Below are 22,650 nucleotides of genomic sequence, written 5' to 3'. Positions count from 1 at the left end.
TAGGTATAAAAAATTTTCTATTAGATATTTTAGCATCAATACTTATAAAATTAAATTTAATCATTATCCTTATTTTTTATAGAAGTAAAGAAGATAATATTCTATCCGCTAGATGGCGTCAATATTATTAATTTTTACCAAAAATATAAAAATAATGAATGGGTTTAATATATTTTTTTTAAAATTCTAAATACTACCACGTTGGCCTCCTAAATCAACACACCCACTGAGTAACATGACCCAATCTACGTCATGTACGCAACCTTCTTCCATTGTACTAAGTTTGAGACTGATCCTCCCTATCAAAAGTGAAATAGTAAGTATAATCGGATTCTGTTTCAGATATTATAGCTTCAATATTTTTATAAAATAAAATTTACTCATTTTTTTACATTCATGATAGTAAATAAATATTTTTCTATCCTCTAGATGAAATATTTTTTATCATTCAAATTTAGAAAACAAAAATTTTGGACTGGTCTATTTTCACTTATTCTACCAAGATGCACTAAAATGTCTAACGGTGTTTTTTTATTGTATTCTTTTCTATATTTTAGTAAATTAATTAGTAGTCTTTTTTAAATTTTACCATTTCTATTGATCAGAGTAATTAATAACGAGAGTAATTTTTTTTATTGATGCATAATTATAAATCATAATTTCACGATATATATATATATATATATAATAATAATGCTGTTATAATATAAGTGATTATTTACATAAAATATAATCTACTCGGCATCGGTGAAGAGAGGATTAAAATATAAATTTAAGATAATATAATAATATATATTGACGAAATAAATAATATTAGTTATTCTATAGAAATATAAGAAAGTGGTAGGCGAAGGTCGGGAAAAATAAACAACAAGTTCACTTCACTATATTATAAACCTAATTATGTATATTGATGAAATATATGATAATTATATAGGCGAAGGGCATGCGAAAATCAGGGAAAAATAGGGAAATTAAAATTTATAATAAATATTTTCATAATTACGAAATTTAAAAAATATTAAGTAGTGAGTTCATAAATGCATTCTAAATATATTAATGAAGTGAAATAATAAAATAAATTAACGATAAGAAATAAAGCATTAAACATATAAGTGTAGGACCCCTAAGCGAGTAAACCCGATTCGAGAAATATTCCAATAAAAAAAATTATAAATGCTATTATGTCTAAAAAAATTACACAACATAATTTATATTTTAATGGATGGCCATAATAAAAAATTTACGTGATTTATGCAACTATTGTAAATATGAATTAAAATTTTTCTCTATATATAATATATTTACTTAAAAACCCTAAGAAATTAAACGACAAAATTAAAGATATTACAATGATCTAAGAGAATGAATTTGAAAGATAAATCTCAGAGAGTGAGAAGAATATTTATTAAATAATTATTATCCTAATTTCTAATACCCGAATCAGTAGATTGTTATGATACATATAATACTTCACTTAATAATCATGTAAAGATAAAACGTTATCATTGTACAACTAAAAAGCTAGAACATTAATTCCCTTAGATAAATATAATTTAGTTGATATTATTTTTTCGAGTCCTTTCTGCTTTAATTCTACGTCCCTGATGTGGTTTTTTTGAGCCTTTTGGTTTTAAAACAGATAAAGTTTTATCTAATGAATGTAATTTATCTTTGTTTTTACTATTAAGTAAATTATTTAATGTATCATGACAATCTATAGATTCTGGAATTAAATAGTTATGATACTCATTATTTAAAAAATATTCTCCTGTTCCTGAGAAGGATCTTTCAAATTCTTTTTCTTATAACATTGTTATACCTTAATTTTTTCGATTAATTCTTTTAAAGGACGTTGTTTCCAGTTTATATATGATTTAAATTTACAGTTGTTATTTGTCCATAAACAATTTATTATTTTATTTTTTAGGGGAATGTAAACATGTTCATAAATTACTGTTTGAAATTTATTTTTTAATATGGCAAAATTATATTTAAATTTTGATTATTACAATAATTATATAAATCATTTAATTTTTCATTATATATTTGGTCGTTCCGAGAAAATACAAGCCCATTAAAAGAAAAAATATCCTGTATAATTTTTTTTAGACATAACAGCATTTACATCTTGTTTTTCCGACAAATATTTTCTTCATATTAAATGAGTATTAAATTTAAATATTTCCCGAATCGGTTTTGCTATAGCCTTTTCTTGGTCACTACCAAATATGATATTTTAATATTTATTTTATTTTTTAAAAATACAGAATGTAAATGAGAAAAAAAAGTATGATATGTGGTCATATTAGAATCCCCATGCAAATATATTGGTCCTAAAAATATTGGGGATTCGTCTGTTTTATATCTCTTAACTGCTATATGTTTAAATAGTATAGCAGTAAGGTATAGATCACCCAAATTAAATATTTTAACAACGCCTAATATACAGAAGTCAGCTTGGTTTGACAAAAACTTTATAGTTTTAATAATAAAATGAGTATAGCAAATTATCGATAGTGTTTTGTCTTTGATATGAATGATTGATTGGATAAATGGCGAAATATGTAGATCATTAGTAATGTGTAAAATATTATCCGCTAAATTTAGAGGTACTTTTGTATCTTTTTTAAGCTTATAATTTAAGTTATAAATTTGTTTTAAATTTTTTGGTTTAATAGGGTCTTTTTGAAATATATAATTATTATATTGCGACATGTTTGATTGTCCTTTATTTGATTTTTAATATTCGATAATAACTGATTTGATATCCGTACATAAGGATTTACAATCTTTTTGAATTCCCATGGCAAGCGGGACCAGGCCATTGTCCTACATATTCTACTAAATATATATCTTTAACATCATGATTAGGGTTTTCAATAAAATTAATTTTTAAAATGCGGCTTTTATACTCTTTACTTCTCTTTAAAATACTATAGTATTTATAAAGGACAATAATATTTTTGGTTAAAGGTTGAGGTTCTATTTTTTTTAAAAATTCTAGAACCACCTAGGTGAGTGTCCTGCCTAAATAGGCCATCTTTAAAAATATATGGACCTTGAACATTATCGTTATATATATTATAATAATTTTTTTGAGCTTGATTGTGAACCCGTCCATGGTCCACGATCATCTATATATAATTTTTTATTCTTATAATTTTTAAAATTCTTATTAGAAATTAAAAAATACACATATATTTTATACCTAAAGGCATTTCGTACAAAATATTATTAGGAGAAAGCAAAATATTTATGGATTTTACAATGTTTAAAAAAAATCATAGTTTGGATGACCTCCTTCGGCTATAATATTGTTTGAAAAAAATGGTAAAGATTTTATTCGGATATCTTTGCTACATGGTTTTTTTAGAATATTTTCTATCGAAAATGATAAATCTTTTATAGTATTGTTGGATTGGGGTTTTATAGTTAATGTATTATTATAATTATTTGGTATAAGAGATACAAAGTGATTGATTCTCAAATTAATTATATCATTTGGACATATGGTAGATGCCCACATGATTAAAATATGAGGCTTTCTCTGGCTTACTCCCCTGCCATAAAGGATATCGTTAAAAGCTTTTAATGATTTTGATGGGCAAAATACATGAATTGGTTCGGCAAGAGCTGCACTTAATGCACATATATGACATTTATACTCAGTGCCGAATCGAGTAACTCATGATAATCACTAACCCATATATTTGGATTAATTTTATAGATATTGAAAAAATCCGAATCATTTTTATCATAATATTATGGGCTCAAAATTATTTCGATAGCCGTTATTAGTCGTAAAAAAATATAATGCATTTGTGTTTTATATAACGACATTGAAATCGCCCGGTAAAAGCAATTACCGTCAGATTCTATTTCCTGTGGAATATAATTCTTTAAGATTGGTGATTGTGCCATTCGTATTATTTTTTCACTTATAAGATCTTTTGATATTTTCTTTAGCGTCATTGGTTGGGGTTCTCTTAATTTATTTTTTTCTCTTAAGGCCATAGCTGGATCCCTTTTTAATTTGCAAAAAAAGAAAAAAATAATTTCTTTTATAGAATCTTGAGTAAATAAAAAGATTGATGATAATTCTAAATCCAGGGATTCGAATTGAACCCGAACCCAGATAGTAAAACCCGGGTTTTTAGAATAAAATCTAATGAACCGAACCTGATCCCGTTTAAAAAATTTAAAAAACCCCGAAAAGAATCCGGAAATTTTATTTGAACCCGGGTTCAATCGAGTATATTCTTTAAAATCATATATTAAGATATTTGTATTTATACAAATATTAATAATTTAAGGGATTTTATAATATTTTCAAATTTCCAATTAATGAAATGAAATTTTAAGTTATTTATGCCATTTTTAAAATTTTTTAATTTATTCTCAAAGATTCCTATTGGAATGTTAATAAATTTTAAACAATTAAATTTATTTATGCCATTTTTTTAAAATCTTTAACTAATTCTTAAAGATTATTAATTAGAGGAAATAAAAGTGAAGAAGTCAAAGTAAAAATGATTATATTGGATATTGTAATTTTATTTTTTATACCAAATTTATGTCTATTAATTATGATTTAAATATTAAATTTTTTTTTATCAATTCAAAAATTCCTAAACCCGAGCTGAACTCGGAACCAAACTCCCAGGCTTGTAATCAATGGGGGGGGAAAGGGGGAAATTCCCCCCATCGCAAATTTGACTGTGTTTTCATAAATATCATTTTAAGCTAATAAAAATTTTACCCCCTATTACCCCCCCCATTACCCCCTTCCCCCACAATCAAAATTTTACAAATATTTGAATATCAATTTTCCAACATATTATTCAAAAATATTAATAAATGGAAAAATATTTAGTCAAAGAGATTTAAATCAAACAATAATTTATTTTATTATTATATATATTTATTTTATTAAATTCAAAATTATTAGTGAGTTAGAATTAATAAGTATTTTTAATAATATTTTAATTATTAATAAATATCTATAACTTTTTAAATATTTTTCATTTTTACTTCCATTTTGTAGAACAGAAGAAATATAAATACAAAAGTTAAATAAGGCTGAGCATGAAAAAAAGTAATGTGTCGTCAGAAGATCAATCAGAGTTTATCATTGCTGTTAGTTGCATCAATAAATTATTTTTAGCTCACTACTTAGAAATTTACAAAAACCAAATTTAGATTTGGTTCAGGTTATTGATTTGGCGGAAAATATATATGAACAGGTAGATACAATAAGAATGAATGTAGACGTTGAATCGAAGGCTAAATTTTATGATATAACACTAATTAAACCTCGTCTAGCACCTAGGCCATTATTGAGATGTAAAATAAATATTGGCTCAACTGAAGAATATTATAAAATATCCATTTTCATCCCATTCTTAGATACTTTTTTATCGCAAATAAAAGTACAGTTTTTAGATAAAAAATCAAGTATTTAGCAATCTTCAAGTTATATTACCCAAAGATCCTTCTTCGTTTTCTAATGCCACTATTGGTAAAATTAAATATTTAGCAAAATTTTATTCCTATGAGATTGATACTGAAATAAATTTAATCACTGAATTCGAATTGTGGGGTATAAATATTTACTATGTTTAGCTATTTTACCTGAGCAAGCTATTGATGCGCTCAATCGGTGTAAAGAAACTTTGGCTCAATTTCTTAATATTTTGAAGTTGTTTTATATTCTTGCATGTTTGCCTATTACAACATGTACGAATGAAAGGACTTTTTCCAACTTGAGAAGGTTGAAAACATATTTACGAAGTACTGAATCTCGGCTAAATGGGTTAGCTTTGTTAAATATCCACAGAGATTTGGTTCCAACCACAATCGAAATTCTTGATGAATTGACAGCATCCCACGAAAATTAAAAATCACATTATAATTATAGAAAATATTTTGTATAATATTGTATTTGATAAGAAGTTAAAAAAAACTTGTTAATTTAATTATTTTCTAGTCAATATTTTATACACACTACTATTAGTATTTTCAATAAAAAAAATTATATTCTACTTATATTGTATGAGAATTTAAGCTGAGGCTAGTTTTTAAAGCAAATTTTACAAAAAAAATGACATTACACTTTATTTCATTTTTACATTTAAAAAAACTTTAATAAATATTATATACCTAACTTGAAATATTAAAAAATAGGCTTGTAATATCCATAAGCAAGAATTAGTAAATAATAGTTAAAAATAGAAATATAATTATTATTAAATTATGAATAATTTTATAGAATAGCTAAAACATAAGACCGCATTTGTCGTTATTTCTATTGATATATTTTATTTTAAGTTTCTGAAAATTATTTATCTCTGTTATTTCAATTGACATATTTTATTAAGTTTTTCTGAAAATAATTTATCTCATTCCGAGAATTAGCTTTATTTCCTGAAATCAATTTTTATTATTTTTTTTATTTAAAAACAACTTGATATTTCGCGGAAAAAACCTATTTTAAATTTAGGTATGGGTCCAAACTTTTTTTAAAAATAATTTTTGTTTAATTTAAAAAAAGGAATCTCTGAGAATAAATTAAAAAAATTTTAAAAATGGCATAAATGAATTAAGTTATTTAAAATTTATTATGGAATTTTGAAAATATTATAAAATTTCAATTAAATTTTAATATTTATATTAGTATTTAGAATTTATCTCATTAAAAAAATTTAATAAACGCATTCATTATTTTAATATATTTGGTAAAAATTAATAATATTGACGCTGATTAAATTTAATTTTATAAAAGTATTGAAGCTAAAATATCTAATAGAAAATTTTTTATACCTGTGCAAACACTTATTTTATTTATAAAAATTAGTAATTCTCAATTAATATTAAGAAAATGAAAGCTCACGTAGAATATGATCGTAAATATAATATATAAATAAAGAATTATTTATAGCCGAGCTATATTTCTCAGCCGAGCGATATTTCTCAGCCGAGCGATATTTCTCAGCCGAGCGATAATTAGTAATAAATGATTTATTATGTCATTAGTCGAGAGACATTTCTCAGCCGAGCGATATTTAGTAATAAAGGATTTATTATGCGGTTAGCCGAGCAACATTTTTCAGCCGAGCGATATTTATTAATAAATGATTTATTATGCGGTTAGCCGAGCAACATTTTTCAGCCGGGCGATATTTAGTAATAAATGATATATTACGTGGTTAGCCGAGCGAAATTTCTCAGCCGAGCGATATTTAGTAATAAAATGATTTGTTATGTGGTTAGCCGAGCGATAATTCCTAGCCGAGCGATATTTTCAGCCGAGCGATAGATCCACTCCCATAATTCAGAAACCATATTTAAAATAATTCATTTATTTAAAGTATAAATAATAAAATTGGTGTTATTTTTTAAAAAATTAAAAATAATAAAACTTTAGGTGTTTTCTATTTTTATCAGAGACGTGCAGGCCCGGCCCTAAACCCGGCCCGGGCCGTATTTTAAATTTTTTAAATATACTCGGGCCGGGCCTAGAAAATTTTTTTTTAAACATATCCGGGCCGGGCTTAGAAATTTTTTTTAAAAATATATCCGGGCCAGGCCGGGCCTAAGATTGTTAAACCCGGGCCGGGCCTTAATATTTTTTATAAAAATTTTTACATTATGAGTTAATGGTTATAAGATTATATTATAGTTATGATTAATATAATATTGGGTGATGGTTAACACTACCTAACACCCACTGATCGATCTAATTATTAATTTCCTGCAAATTTATTCAAAGTATTAATATACTTTTTTATAATTCATATCTAAATTTTTACAACATATTTTACCAAAACAATCAAATAAAAAAATATCTTAAATACGCCCCAATATTCAAATATTATTAATATATTTTTTTATAATTCATATCTAAATTTTTAGAATATATTTTACCAAAACAATCAAATAAAGGAATATCACTTCTTGAAGTTTGTAATACCTTTCAAAGCGAAAAAGGAGAAATAAAATTGATTTTACTTAATATAAAGCATTTTTTAATTGAAAAATTTGTTTTACACAAGTATCATCTTATTTCTCTTTTTCTCTGTCCCAAATTCAAGCAATTACGTATGTTGTCAGGGACAGATCGCAAGATGACGGAAAACTATATAAAAGATTATATTAAATTACAAGAGGCTCAGGAAGTAAATAAATACCATCGACCAGTCAAATTACGACTGTTGTTAAACAAACTGAACCGTTTTATGACAAATGGGGCGATGGTAATTCTGGTAATATGTCAATACCCGATGATGAATATTATAATTACATAAATAAAAAAATAGATGAAACATTTAAGGTGGATAATTTGTTAGAGTGGTGGGCGGCTCATCAAAGCGAATTTCCAATTTTAGCAAAATTGGCAAAACGGGTATTGGCAATTCCTACTTCAAGTGCAAGCTGTGAGTGGAATTTTTCCACTACTGGGAGAATTCTTGAAGAAAGAAGAAGTAATTTTCAACCTGAAAAGGTAGATATGCTTCTCTTTCTTCATGATAATTTGTGAATTTTTAATATCTTTCTTGAGTATAGGGTTTCGTCAATCATGCTGGTTTTTTACTTTGCAAACTGTCAAATATTTATTGCATTTATTATATCTACCTTGAGTCATGAAAGTTTTTAATCCAACATTTTTCATTATTTTTTTTTACAATATTATATAATACAATTATCTTCTTTTGTTAAAAATTTATATTATAAAATAAATTATATTAATATTGTGCAATTAGATTATATTTTCAAAATACTATTTATTATACATGCATTTTTTTAAATAGCGATTTATTTTTATTTTATAAATTAAATAGTAAATTAAATACAATATATTATATTCTCAAAATATTTTCCATTTTTATAAATTAAATATTAGTTTTATTTTTATAAATGCAATATAAAATATAGTATATGCTCAAAATATCCATTTTTATAAATAACAGTTTTATAATTTTTATAAATTCAATATAATATTCTCAAAATATTAGCTTTTTACATGTATTTTTTAAATAATAAGCGATAATACTCACTGAAAAATATGGTAAAATACCTCATAGGTGAATTTTTATATATACCAGGTCGAATATAATTTTAAAAAATTCCAAGCCGGGCCTAAAATTTTTAAATCCGGGCCGGGCCGTAAAAAATTTTTTAAAAAATATCCGGGCCGGGCCTTAAATTTTTAAATCCGGGCCGGGCCGGGCCGTGTAAATGGTACCTCTAGAGGTCTTTGATTTTTATAAAAAAACATCTATTTAAAAAAATAAATTACATTTGCATTGTTTAAAAAAAAATTATATAGAAAATATTATTAATGTAAAATAGAAAATATTATTAATGTAAAATAGAAACTCACTGAAACTCGGAAAAATTTATTATTTTTTAAAATATTTTTCTTTTATTTATTTTTTGAAAATATTTTGAAAAAAATTTTTTTATTAAAAAAATAATAAATATGATGTAATAATAATTCAAAGTTTCAATACTCAAAAGTTTTAAGAATTGCATTTTTAGTAAAAGGATAGGATCGGGTTTATACAGGTATCGGCCCGATCCGATATTTTTGGAAAACGTTAAATATCGGTGCCGATTCCATCCGATATTTAATATCGGCACATCCCTATATTTTACTAACAAAGCTATTGTTATGATCTCGAAATATCATATGTTATGTACCATCAACTATAATTAAAAACAGGGTTGCCAGGTGAAAATTTTCAAATTGCGGTAGAAATTTGGTATTATGCGGGAGAAATATAAAAATTGCGGGAGAAATATAATAATTGCTAAAAAAAAATTATTTGCGGGCCATCGGCCTGGATTTTGAATTGACTTAATTATCCGCCTATTATTTTTTATTTAGTTTATATAAATACAAAGTTGGTAACTATTTTTCAAATTAAAAAAAAACATCTTGATTTATTAAAATATATTAATTTATAAAAAAACCAACGATCATTTTTAAATATAAAAGAATATAAATAAGATAAAATAAAAAAAAACGATTTTAATTTTACAATTAAAAATATATTTTATGCGAATGTCCCGCAAAACGACCGCAATTTGAAATCTACCGTGTGTGTGGCTTAATTATCACGTTTAAGGTACTCCTAAAATAAGAAATAATACAGATGAAACTACAATTGCGGCAATTGTATCACTTATCTTGTAGTACAACATTCACAGAGATACTTATCATCACAATGTTGGTAGAATCTTTTCCCCATAATATTTAACGACTCTAATAGTAATGAAAACTATACTTATAGAACAAAAATGAGCAAGGCTATCATCAATGTTTTAGGACCTAAATCCAGGAGGTCAATTCTTGACTATTTGAAAAATGGGCATACATATGCAATTCTAACAGATGCATCTAATAAGCTCCGCTATTTCATCTAAATTAAGGTCTTTTCAATAAAACTATTAAATTTTTTCCCCTCAAATAGTGAAAAATCAAAAGACATAGCTAACCATATAATGGTAAATATAGCAGATTCGAGATTATCAATAAATTGCATGTCAGTTTTCATATCTGATAATGCCTCAGTGTATTTGGTAAAAACAGAGTGTATTTACAGAATTGAGTCAGCACAATGTTGGTTACGATATGTTCCTAATACCCGCCATCGATAGAATTTTAAAATTTTGTAAACCTTTAAAAATATATTTCTTAAATAAATATTTAATATTATAAAATCTGTCCTAATATTTTGAAAATTTTTTTCAATAATGAATGGCAGAGGTATATTTAGAAATGATTTCACATGTAGGAAATCTACTACATGCTGTTAATGTGTAGTTGCAATCAGAATAATCTTAACAAAGATTCACAAAATTATGCTGCAGATGTGTTCATCTTTACAGTTAAAAATTGACAATAAATTTTATGGCGCCTTTGCTAAAACTTAATTATATTTTATTTGAGATTTAAATAATAGAACTAAATGTTTACCGTCGTTATTGAGATATTTATAAAATTCCTGGCATGACATATACATTTGTATAACCATTAGCTCGGCCTCTAATGTTAAAGCAATTCGATTTCTCTCCTTTTTCCCGGCAGTCCTCATCAGGCTAAAATGCGCTCGGATGAGGCATTAGAATGAGGTAAGGAAAATAAATACTCGCATATTTTTTCCAAGCATGGGGATTTATCGTTATTACGAAAATATTCTACCCATTTCTCCTCTGCTTTTAGACTATCTAACTTTAAGTATTTTGGCGAATCATAAAAAATAGAGAGAATTCAATTTCCTCAAACAAGAAATCAATGTCTTTCGGTATTTTTAATATATTTATTAAATCATAAAAACCATCCATTGATGGTTTCTCTTCCAAGGTTATACATTTGTAAATAGAGTTATTAAAATCAAATTTTGATTGTAAATATTCTAAAATTGTCATAATAAAAATATCTGCTTTATTTAAAAATGTATTAATTAGAGTATTATTTGAACATTTTAATATAATATTTTTAGCAATAGCTCCATAAAATTTATTATCAATTTTTAACTGTAGAGATGAACAGAGCTATAGCATGATTTTTATGAATTTTTTTTATAAAGAATATTCTGATTGCAACTGAATATTAACTGCATGAAGAAGATTTCCTACATGTGAAATGAATCCCAAATATGCTTCTGCCATTTCATACTCGAAAAAATTTTTCAAAATTTTCGGACAGCTTTTAAAATCTTTATTTAAGAAGTATTTTTTTAAGGGTTTGTAAAATTTTAATATTCTATCGATGGCAGGTATTAATGACAACCACCTGATAGGTATATATCGCAACAACTCACACCATTCCAAGTCAAACCACTTCACCAACTCTTTTAATTCATTAAATCTTTTAGTTGATGACTAAATTCGTTAAAACATTTCATCACAATTATTTCGACATCCACAGATAGTACATTTATTGCCTTGTAAGAATTATGTAGTATGATATGGCATATACAGCCAATTGGTATTAATTCATTATTGTTCTGCCTCAATTCGGTAACTTTGGTTTTTGCCAAAATCTACAGAGGCATTAACAGCGCAGAAAGCTGACATTCAAATCATTGATAACCCTGAATCAGCTATATTTACCATTATGTGGCTAGCTACATCGTTGGATTTTTCACTATCCGTGGAAAATTTTTTAACAGTTTTATTGGAATGTTCTTATTCTTGTTGAAATAGCGAAGGATCGAGGGAAATGTTTTAATATTTCCCTTATTAGATGCATCTGTTAGAATTGCACATGATGCCTATCTTTCAAATCGTCTAGAATTGATCTCTAGGATTCAGGTACTAAAACACTTGTGATAACCTTGCTCATTTTTGTTCTGCCACAAGTAAGATTTGCACTTATATAGGAGTAGTTAAATATCATGAGAAAAAGACTCGACCCACATTGGGATGATATAGCTCTGCTAATGTTGAACTACATGATAGATGTATACCATTTCCGCAAATGTAGTTGCATCTGTATTATTTATTATTTTTGAGAATATTTTTGTATTGCAATCAATGTTGATATACTCCCCTGTACTGACTTATATGAATGAAATGATGTTGATTTATTATTGGATAAAAATAAACCAGGATAGAAAGAAATTTACAAACTAGACATGTTTTTCGAATAAATATTTAAAATTATTTTAAAAATATAAAAATAATCAATTAATGTCTCTCAAAATTATTATTTATATATTAAAAACGTTAAAATACTTTAAAAAAAAATTACGGGAGAAATTAATAAATTGCGGTAGATTTTTGCGGGAGATTTCCAATTGCGGTAGTTTAGCGGGAGAGAGATGTCTGCGTGTAAATTAAATAATTGCGGGAGTCTCCAGCTGATGGGGGGAGACATGGCAACCCTGATTGAAAAGCATTTGTTAGTTTCAATTTCTTTTTGAATTTTTTTCATAACCATGTTTTTCATGAAGATTGGATTTGGAATATAGTTTGGATTTTAATCCATTTTGCTTTACATCCCTTCTTTTTCTTCATTTTTTTGTATATATAATTTGAGAACATTTTGTAGAAATTTCTAAAAAAATAAAGTAACTCCATTTATTTTTAAAAAAAATTAAAAAAAATATCCCTTCCCCCCTTGCAAAGAAGCAGTTGCTTCTTACCCCCTCCATTAAAAGGGCCACTGAATTTTATGATGCTATAATATTTTACAGAACATATGAAAAATTTTGGAACATGTTATAGAGTTGATATTTTTAAAATATTTTTCCTACTCCATGCCCTTCCCAATAGTAAGCTATTTAGCAAATATTCTGGGTCCCTCTTTATGACTCATACTATTTATAAATTTTCACAGGTCAAGGTAGAAAATATACAAATATATAAATATTAATTTTATTTACATAACCATTTTAATTTCTATCCATTTTATACATACATAATAATACAAAAAAGCAAAAAAGTATTGGTAGCCCAAATACCGAAATACGACAAAAGAATAGTGTTCAAAAGAGATCTCGTTTCAGTAATATATATTTATTTTTAAATTTTATTGCTTAGTGTAAATAGTAGGGATGGGCTTATTCACTCACAAAATATAACCCCTAAAAAAATTTGTATTTAATTATAATTACTAATATTTTCTAAAAGCGGTAATTAATTAATTATAAATTACATGTAATCATTTTTATAGAATAATTATTTACAATTCCTTTTTATTTCAATTATTAAGATAAAAATTAAAATAGGATTTGATTAAAAATCATATAAAGTGATAAAATATAAATTGGTGTATAATATAATTAATATTTTATTTTTACAATTTGTTTCTTATATTTAAAAAAGGTAAAGGCTTATTATTTAAACAGATCGTTATTTAAAGCTGTTCTATTATACATATTAGCAAAGTTTTAAAGCTAATTCTACACGTGCTGATGAAGACAAAGTGTTATACATTGAAAACACTTTTTTATGAAAACTTTTTAACATGTTAATTCGATCTCTATCATCTTAAAGCACCTCAAGTTCAATGTCATTTGATTGAATTTGGAGTAGAAGTAAAACTTACAAATTTGAAATTATCATGTTTGTTTTTGTCAATCTCAGGACTTAAATATAAGTAATGTTTATTGAAACATCAGATATTATTAATGATTTTAAATAATTTTGTTAAGATATTGATTCAACCCATCTAAGCCTAGAATCTGGATGTTAAATAGTAGCCAAAAAGGCTGTTTGGTTTAAAAAATCGTGAAATTAATATTCGATAATAAGACAATTATAGCCTTAAAAATGGCGCACAAAGACGCAGTGAAGAGTTTTGCAGTTTAAAGAACATTTTTTCAGCACCAAAAAGCTTTCATAATAACAATCCTCTATCACCTGGAGAGAAACAACTTCTGAGGCAAAGTTATTAATTGAGCATGCATTTTTGAATCCTATTTAATAGTCAACGCTGCATATCTACAACAGTTGTTATTTACAATGAAACATTATATTTTATTTTAATGAGGTAAAATTATTTTAAATTTTTTTTATAACTGAAAGATAGGAACATAACATTGCAAATTTTTGGGAAATATTTTATCTTCAATGTGCTAGATGACATTGAATGTTGTTAGTTTTGGAGTTTAAAACGATACATGTTAAGGACTCCCTTATCAATAGCTCCTACAGTGGGGGTGGGATGACATTGAATGTTAGTTTTGGAGTTTAAAACGATACATGTTAAAAACTCCTTTATCAATGGCCCCTACAATGGGGAGTGGGGAGGATATCAAACATTGATTAGTAAAATTTGGGGAGTACTTTGAACCAATTGATTATACCCCATATAGTGTTATTAAACGGCTCAATTTGAACCTTTTAAAAAACGGCGAATTCAATATTTTATCCAGAGAAATATTATGCTTGCTTGATTTTTCTCACAGATGTCACAAAAGTTTGGATATTTCTTAGCGAAACTCGAGGTTTAGACAATATTTTTCCGCCGAAAATATTGAGTTAATCGTTTTAAATCGGCTTGAATCGAGCCGTTTAACAACACTACCCCATGATGGGTTTTAACTGCCTAACATCATTGCAATTTAGAAACTTCTGTATATTACATCCGGCCTTATGAATGAACATGGTTGTATAAATGAATGAGTTATGAATTATCTTAATTAATTTTGGGTATAATTTTTATGGGCAATAATTAATCAAAATAGGCAGTATTTTTATTATCAACAAATTAATCTTTTGGGCAGTATTTTTAAATTTTTGGGCAGTATTTTTAAATTTTTGGGCAGTAAAATTTATCAAAATGGGCAGTATTCTTTTATCAAAAAATAAACAATTTCGGCAGTATTTATATAATATTGCATTAAAAAAAATTAAGTTGAATTGTAACTAAAATTATAATTATATTGTACAGTATTTATTTGAAAGATGTTTAGTATTATTAATATATCAAATATGAAAAAGTTAGTGAATTAAATAAAATATCAAAAATTTTATAGAATACAGTTAATGAAAATAAATTTTATATCTAAATATTTAGTTAAAACTTTCATGTTATTTTATAACAAGAGCCTTATTATAAGTATCAAGAATATTTTATGAAAATTAACATAATTAGTAAATTAATAAATATATCACAGTTTTACATTGTGTCATTTGAGCAAATCTAAAAAGTAGAAAATAATAAATAAATGTTTATAATAATTAAAACTACATGTTATCTTGGCTGCTGGAGGAGGTTTACAGTATTTAATATTATAGCCAAACCAACAACGTGCTTACACACAAATAATTTATTAAATATGTGACAATTACAAATTCCTTTGTTCTAATCATCTTTGTTTGAGTAGTCTTACAAACCAAATGCTTGATGCTTATATTGATTAAAAAAACTTTATTCTAGATTTTTCACAAAATTTATTTTATCCTGATTAATTACTTGCAATTTATTAGCAGAAATATAGTACTCAATATAATCATCCCTGTCAATTGATAGATATTATTTTAAATTTAGCCCAGTTATAACCTGATGTAATATTTCGAAAGTAATTGTTGGATATGTCATAAACTCTTTTTGAGAAGTGGTATAGGCTAAGAGTTAAACGTTCTCTAAGAGTATTTTCATCTTTAATTACTATTGCTTGCTTCTAGTGCATTGTTGGTGCTAGGTGTAAAGGGGTTAAAACTTTCATACCATGTGTTGTTTGAATCTAGCCTTTCCATTTCAAAATATTTAACAAAGTCAGGAACTGCTGATTCCTATTTTTTAATATAGAGGCTCTAGCAAAAATGATTTGGGTTTGCGCTATTATGATTTATTGATATCATCTATAATCTCGGCTTGATGTTATTTTGGTATTAGGGAAAAATTAAAACTCCCCAAGTAAATAAAACACTGGTAAATTATTTATTAACTGACCAAAAATTTAAAATATCTGCCAAATTATTTTAAAATTACCTATTTTAAATACTGCCAGAATCAATAAAAAAACTTGAAAATTGAATATTAACTACCCAAAAATTTAAAATAGCTAACAATTGTTTTTTAAACTGCCCATTTAATTAAAGTACTACCCTTTTTGATTTATTTTCCTGCCAATTTATTAATAAGAAACTGCCCGAATAAATTTGTCCTCGTTACTTTTTCTAAAAAATAAATCCATATATCTTCTAAAGTTGATGTCATTCATAATAATAAAAAAGAGTACTAGCAAAATCAAGCTGATTAGATCTCGACTTCAAAAGCACGATGAAAATAAAAAAATTTTTTAAATACCATTTTAAGGGTACGTCCAAACTCAAAAAATAATAAAAGATATACGCATTTTAACATCATCCGTACATTGGGCAGTTAGGGATAAAATTCTTAAATCTTTATTGATTTTTTGCGTTTGGACATATCCTAAATGTATCAATTTATTTGGAATATATTAGCTGAAATATTATATTAACTTTAAATTGAAAGATTATATTTTATAGTTATATTTTATTATAAATTATAATAAATACTACCTTTTAAAATTATTTTTAAGTATGTAATTAAAGGAGGGGGGAGGGTGACTGAACACATTTTATAAATATTTGTTTATTTTTGAGAAGGGGGGTGGTATCATTTTAAGGGGGTATTTTGCTTCATAGGCTGGGAAGTGGTATAGATATCATTGTTCCTTATAGATACATTAACCTATTTTAATTAATTTGGCCCATTACTGCTTTTAAATTGATAGTCATATAATTTTTTTAGCAGTATATAAATTTTGGATGAAATAAAATGCCATATTATTTTATTATATTTTTTGGTTATAATACTTAATGAATAGAAACATTGTTTTATCATTTATTTGATTTCTATTGACAAATTTTCTCTTCTAAAAAATCATTATTTCATCATTCCTTTGTATAAAAAATTCGATGAATATGAGAATTATTTATAAAATATTAAGAATTTTAATAAATCTAACTTAAAAATACTAATTAAGTTCAAAAATAATTTTAAAACCTAATAATTTTCTAAATTTTATTTTATATACGAAAATGAACAGAAAATAAATGGGCAAATCAAATCAATATTAACAAATCACTCGACATAAAACGCGATATTATCGGTCATAAATCAATTGATTGCTCAGTCTTGACGGACGAACTGAAAGCTCTCCTCGCGGAATTGTATTACCTAAGTTCCGGGACATCCGCTATTTTTGCTTGCTCTTATGACAAAAGCGGGTTTGTTTGAAAAAAAATGAAAGAAAGGGAAGGGAAGAAATAAAGAAAGAAAGAACTGAGTTAATTGATTAAATTTTTTATATTTAATTTGGAGAATTCTAAATTTAAGTTAAATTATAATTTATTACTCTTGGTTCTAATTTTTTTTCTTTTATGAACAATTTTTATTATGTTAAAATATTTATAAAATTTATAAAATATCTGATTAAAATATTTAAAAAAGTTATAAAATAATTATTAACTCTAGAAATACTAATATAAAAAAAAAGAAAAATTATATAATGACTAATTGTGCTCCCCAAAAAGGACCTATAATTATTCGTATCACATCAATACCGCGAAACTTTTTTCGCGAAATGCATTATCGCGAATGTTGATTACCGCGAAAAGATATTATAGCGAATGCATCATAGTGAAACAGTATCGCGAATACATTAGAGCAAATGTATTACATCGAATGCATTATCGCGAATGCATCATAGCAAATGTATTAGCACGAATGCATTACCTCGAAATTATTATCACGAATGCATTACAGCGAATGTATTATAGTGAATGCAATATCGCGAATGTATTATAGCGAATGCAATATCGCGAATGCATTATTGCCAATGCATTATCGGGAATGTAAATCGCGAATGCATTATCGCGGTTGATATAATTAATATAAAGTATTAAAATTCTTTGCTACTTATCTACTTACTTTCTAATAAGGAGTTCATCATTAATATGTTTTTATTTTTTAAATATAGTGGAAACCACAAATTTGTTACCTTTTGCTGATAAAATTTTTCCACCGGATCTTTATTTCTCTAAGGAAATCTTTAGACTCTCTAATTATATTGTAACTCATTTAGCAAGTTCAGACATTTTTCAGAAAACAAGAGAACCTTATTTATTTAACGTAGCGTTTTTAAATTTTATAACTCTAAAACACGTCACTTGCTATTTATGAAATTACGTATTTTATTAAAAAATATATAAAATAGAGTATTCTCAATTTTTTTAATAATTAGATTAAGTCATTTTTTAGAAAATTTGAAATACTAATATTTGACAAAAAATTACTTAGGACCCTCATTTATTTTTATGATGCAAAAATCCATAAAATTATTAAAATAATAAATATAATTAATGTGATAAATCTATCCTTTTTTTCTTGTATCGCACCTAACAATTAATCAAATTTGATTATTTCTTGCGAAATGAAGGATTTTACCAATTTTTCTTTCAATTTTGTAAGATTCAAAAGGTTGTAGCCTATTATTTGATAATTTTTCGGTATATTGACCCATATTTTAAGGTCTTTAAAGCTTGTTGAACTGGGCGAATATTCCATCTTTTCCTAGAGAATTCAGGTATTAAACTTCATTCCAATTTTTCTTCCAATCGCATAACTTTATCATTATCAGATCTTCTCTTAATAAATTCGACTATCTACCTATGATGCTGAATATTGTTTCATGTCTTGTTGTGATAAGCTGTGACCTTGTCTTTTTGATTAAGCAATAAGAGAACTTTATACAAATTAATATTAAAATATGCTTATCAAGTCAATACTAAATCCCTCACTAATTAAAGCATGTTTTGTTAAAATATAAATTTTTTCCGAGGACTAATTATCTGTTTGGCTCAATGTTTTAAATAAGACTTTTCTTAGTGTCTTGCAAATTTAATTTATTTCAGCCAAAGCACCATCCAATATTTATTTTTAGGCCCGAGCCAGACCATTATTTTAAATTTTAGGCCTGAGCCTGTCCCCCAAATTTAATTGAAAATATAACTAAATGTATATTTAAACAATCAATTAATAAAAAATATAATTTCTTTACCCTAATCCTAGAGAAATCTATTTTATTGCTTAGAATCTTTTTTAATCCAAAGCCTTAGCCCTATTTTCAAACATTTTAGACCCAAGCCCGACTTTAACTAAGTCTGCCTAAAGGCCGATAAATATAAAATTGTAATTTTCATCAAACTTCATCGCGATATGCACTTGATGTAATTCATATAAGTTAATGCTTAGCGATTATGCATTCGTGTTAATTACGCATAAATTCGCGATACGTCATTCGCTATAATGCATTCGCGGTAAAGCATTTCTGCAATGCATTCGCGATAATTCATTCGCTGTAATTTATTCGCTGTAATTTATTCGCTGTAATTTATTCGCTGTAATTTATTCGCTGTAATTTATTCGCTGTAATTTATTCGCTGTAATTTATTCGCTGTAATTTATTCGCTGTAATTTATTCGCTGTAATTTAATCGCTGTAATTTATTCGCTGTAATTTATTCGCTATAATACATTCGCGATAATACTTTCGCGCTAATCCATTCTCTATAATATTATTTCGCGATAATCGACATTCGCGTTAATGCATTCGCGATAATATATTTTGCGCTAAAATTTTTGCGGTATTGACATGTAATTATAATTATTATATCTAAAAATTCAATTTCATTTTTTGATATAAAAAAATTCACGGGCTTCGCTTGTAAAGTGTTTAATTTTGAGGATACTGTTTTTAATAATTTAAATGTAATTGAAAAATGGTCATTTGTTGATATTACTATAGGGCATAAAATAAAATTATTAAGATTTTTATGTATGATAATTTTTTTGTTTCGGCTATAATGAAAATTAGAGTTGATATTTGAAGGGAATACCACACGCTTACTTAAATTAAGATTTTATCCCAAATAATATTATGCAAGCCTCGAGATTTCTTTCTTAAATGCCCAAATATATCTGCCATCTATGAGCAAAATTTCCAGAATTGCATAATATCTTTTAGCTAAAATATTGGGTTAGCCATATTTAAAAATCAAGCTGTTTATCAACACTAGCCTATAATCCCATATTAAAATTTTCCCTGACTTCAGGGGATCGCACTAAAGTGATCTGGTCTTAGGCCACCCCTCAGGAGCCAGGAAAACTTATATTAAAATTTTAAATATAAAAATATGATGAAATATCGGCCCGACCCGATTCTATGATGAAATATCGGTACATCCCTAATAGAAAATATTTGAATAGCCATTATTATGAAATAAAATAATATTTAAAAAAAACTTTGTACAATTTCAATATTTAGCATGATAATTATATAAATTTTTAAGAAACTCACATGATGTTTTTTATTATCAGATACATTGACTTTTCAAAAAAAGACCTAATTTCATCCAAAATCATTGAAACAATTGAGAGAATCAATAGTAAAATGGATTACTAAAACATTTTTTGAAAAATAACAATCGTTATACTTGTTCAAATTTTATAAATGTTTATTATAACTTAAATTTTATCAAATTAAAATCATTGGCGTACGCAGCGGGGGGGGGGCAAAAAATGCAGATGCCGGATTTTCAAAAATATTAATGTTTATATTAATTTATATTTGTTAATATTTATTCCTATCTCATATTAAATATATATTTAATTACATTTATTTATCACATTCATCTATTAAGTTATTTATCAATTAATTTCGATTTCAAGTTTTCATTGGCGTAATATTTACCTATTATTTTCAAATTTCTAGTGGCGTATTATTTATCTACCATTTTCATATTTCTAGTCAAATAATAATTTTTCTGAAACTCTTTGTCCAACAGGGAGAAGGAAAGTGCAAGCTTGTCCAACAAGATATCAAGCAGTAACAGCTTTTATGGAGTTAGAAGAACCGATTCTGAAATATCACAATGGCCTGAAAGAAATATTTCCTCAGAAGCAAGAAAATTATTGGATTCAATACTTATTTCAATTTTTTTTTCTCATTAGAATGTATTATTTAATTATACAACTATTTTATGTAATACTTTTCAAAAACATGACATTGACTTGATTAAGAAGATGAGAATAGCGGAGAGCATTTTATTAGAACTCAAGGAAATTAGGGCTAATGTTGATGAAGAATTTCAATTTTATATGTTATCGTTGAGTCAAAAGGAGAGCTATACGTGTTTAATATTTGTCTCACTCGATTTGCAGCAAGGCAAGCTCATCGTCGAAACATTAGTATAAGATCAGTAGAAAAGTATTATAAAACTATAATCAAATAAATGAATGGTTTTTAATTCATCATGCAGCACTTACCAATCTGCAGGTATTACTTCCACAAAACCTTCTCAACCTTTTTGAGATGGTGATTGAAAAAAAATAATATTTGTTTGATGCCTTATTAGCTGAATAACTATGTTTAAGAGATTAACTAAGATATAGTCCCAAAAAATGCTATGGATGCTTTGTATAATTTCAAACACATTTTATATTTTATTCCCAATGTATTAAAATGATTATATATATTATATATATTAGCAACTCTTCCCATTAGTAAACTAATGAGAGAACATTCTCTTTTTTAAGAAGAATAACAGAGCCCTGCAGAGATATAATTTGCAGGGCACGGCCTGGATTTTTTTTCAAAATTTTTTTTCGGCCCGGCCCGGGGTTTTTTTTTAAAGAAATTATATTTATTTTTGATTTTTATAGCTAATTTCAAATATTTGGTTTTAAAATATATAACCGAGCCCGGATAATTTTTTTAAAAAAAAATCAGGCCTGGCCCGGCTGTTTTTTTTAAAAAAATTTCGGGCCCTGCCCGGATGTATTTAAAAAATTAAAATACGATCCGACCCGGGAACCGGGCCTACAGTTCTCTGAAAACATACCTAAGAAGTACAACTTCTGAAAGTGGATTGAATGGTTTGGATCTTTTAAATATTTATAAGCATTTGACGCCAAGCAAGGGCTCAATCCCAACGAAGATTGGATTTTACATTGTAAATATAATACAAAATACAATTATTCCTAAGAAACTTTTTGTGTATTAATATTTATATTTCCAACATTAAATTTTTTTACTTTATATATAAATTTTAAAGGCTCAAAAAATTCAAATTTCTAACGCGCCTGATTAAAATATAAAATTTT

At 26.2% G+C, this 22,650-nt stretch overlaps 1 protein-coding gene across 1 annotated transcript in view; it reads left to right on the top strand.

The window, feature by feature from the left end:
- The window catches only part of LOC135927561 (helicase SRCAP-like), a 56,064-nt gene that overhangs the window by 5,254 nt on the left and 28,160 nt on the right, over window positions 1–22,650 (top strand). Inside the window, exons 3-4 of the mRNA XM_065463620.1 lie at window positions 13,447–13,516; window positions 17,535–17,715. Coding sequence (XP_065319692.1) covers window positions 13,447–13,516; window positions 17,535–17,715 — 251 coding nt within the window. The remainder of the gene's footprint in view (window positions 1–13,446; window positions 13,517–17,534; window positions 17,716–22,650) is intronic.

This window comes from Gordionus sp. m RMFG-2023, chromosome 3 (genome assembly GCF_954871325.1).
Source record: "Gordionus sp. m RMFG-2023 chromosome 3, tfGorSpeb1-WG-v2, whole genome shotgun sequence".
In the NCBI taxonomy this organism is placed as follows: domain Eukaryota; kingdom Metazoa; phylum Nematomorpha; class Gordioida; order Chordodea; family Parachordodidae; genus Gordionus; species Gordionus sp. m RMFG-2023.
The sequence above is the reverse complement of the archived record's forward strand: the minus strand, read 5'-3'. Positions and strand labels throughout refer to the sequence as shown.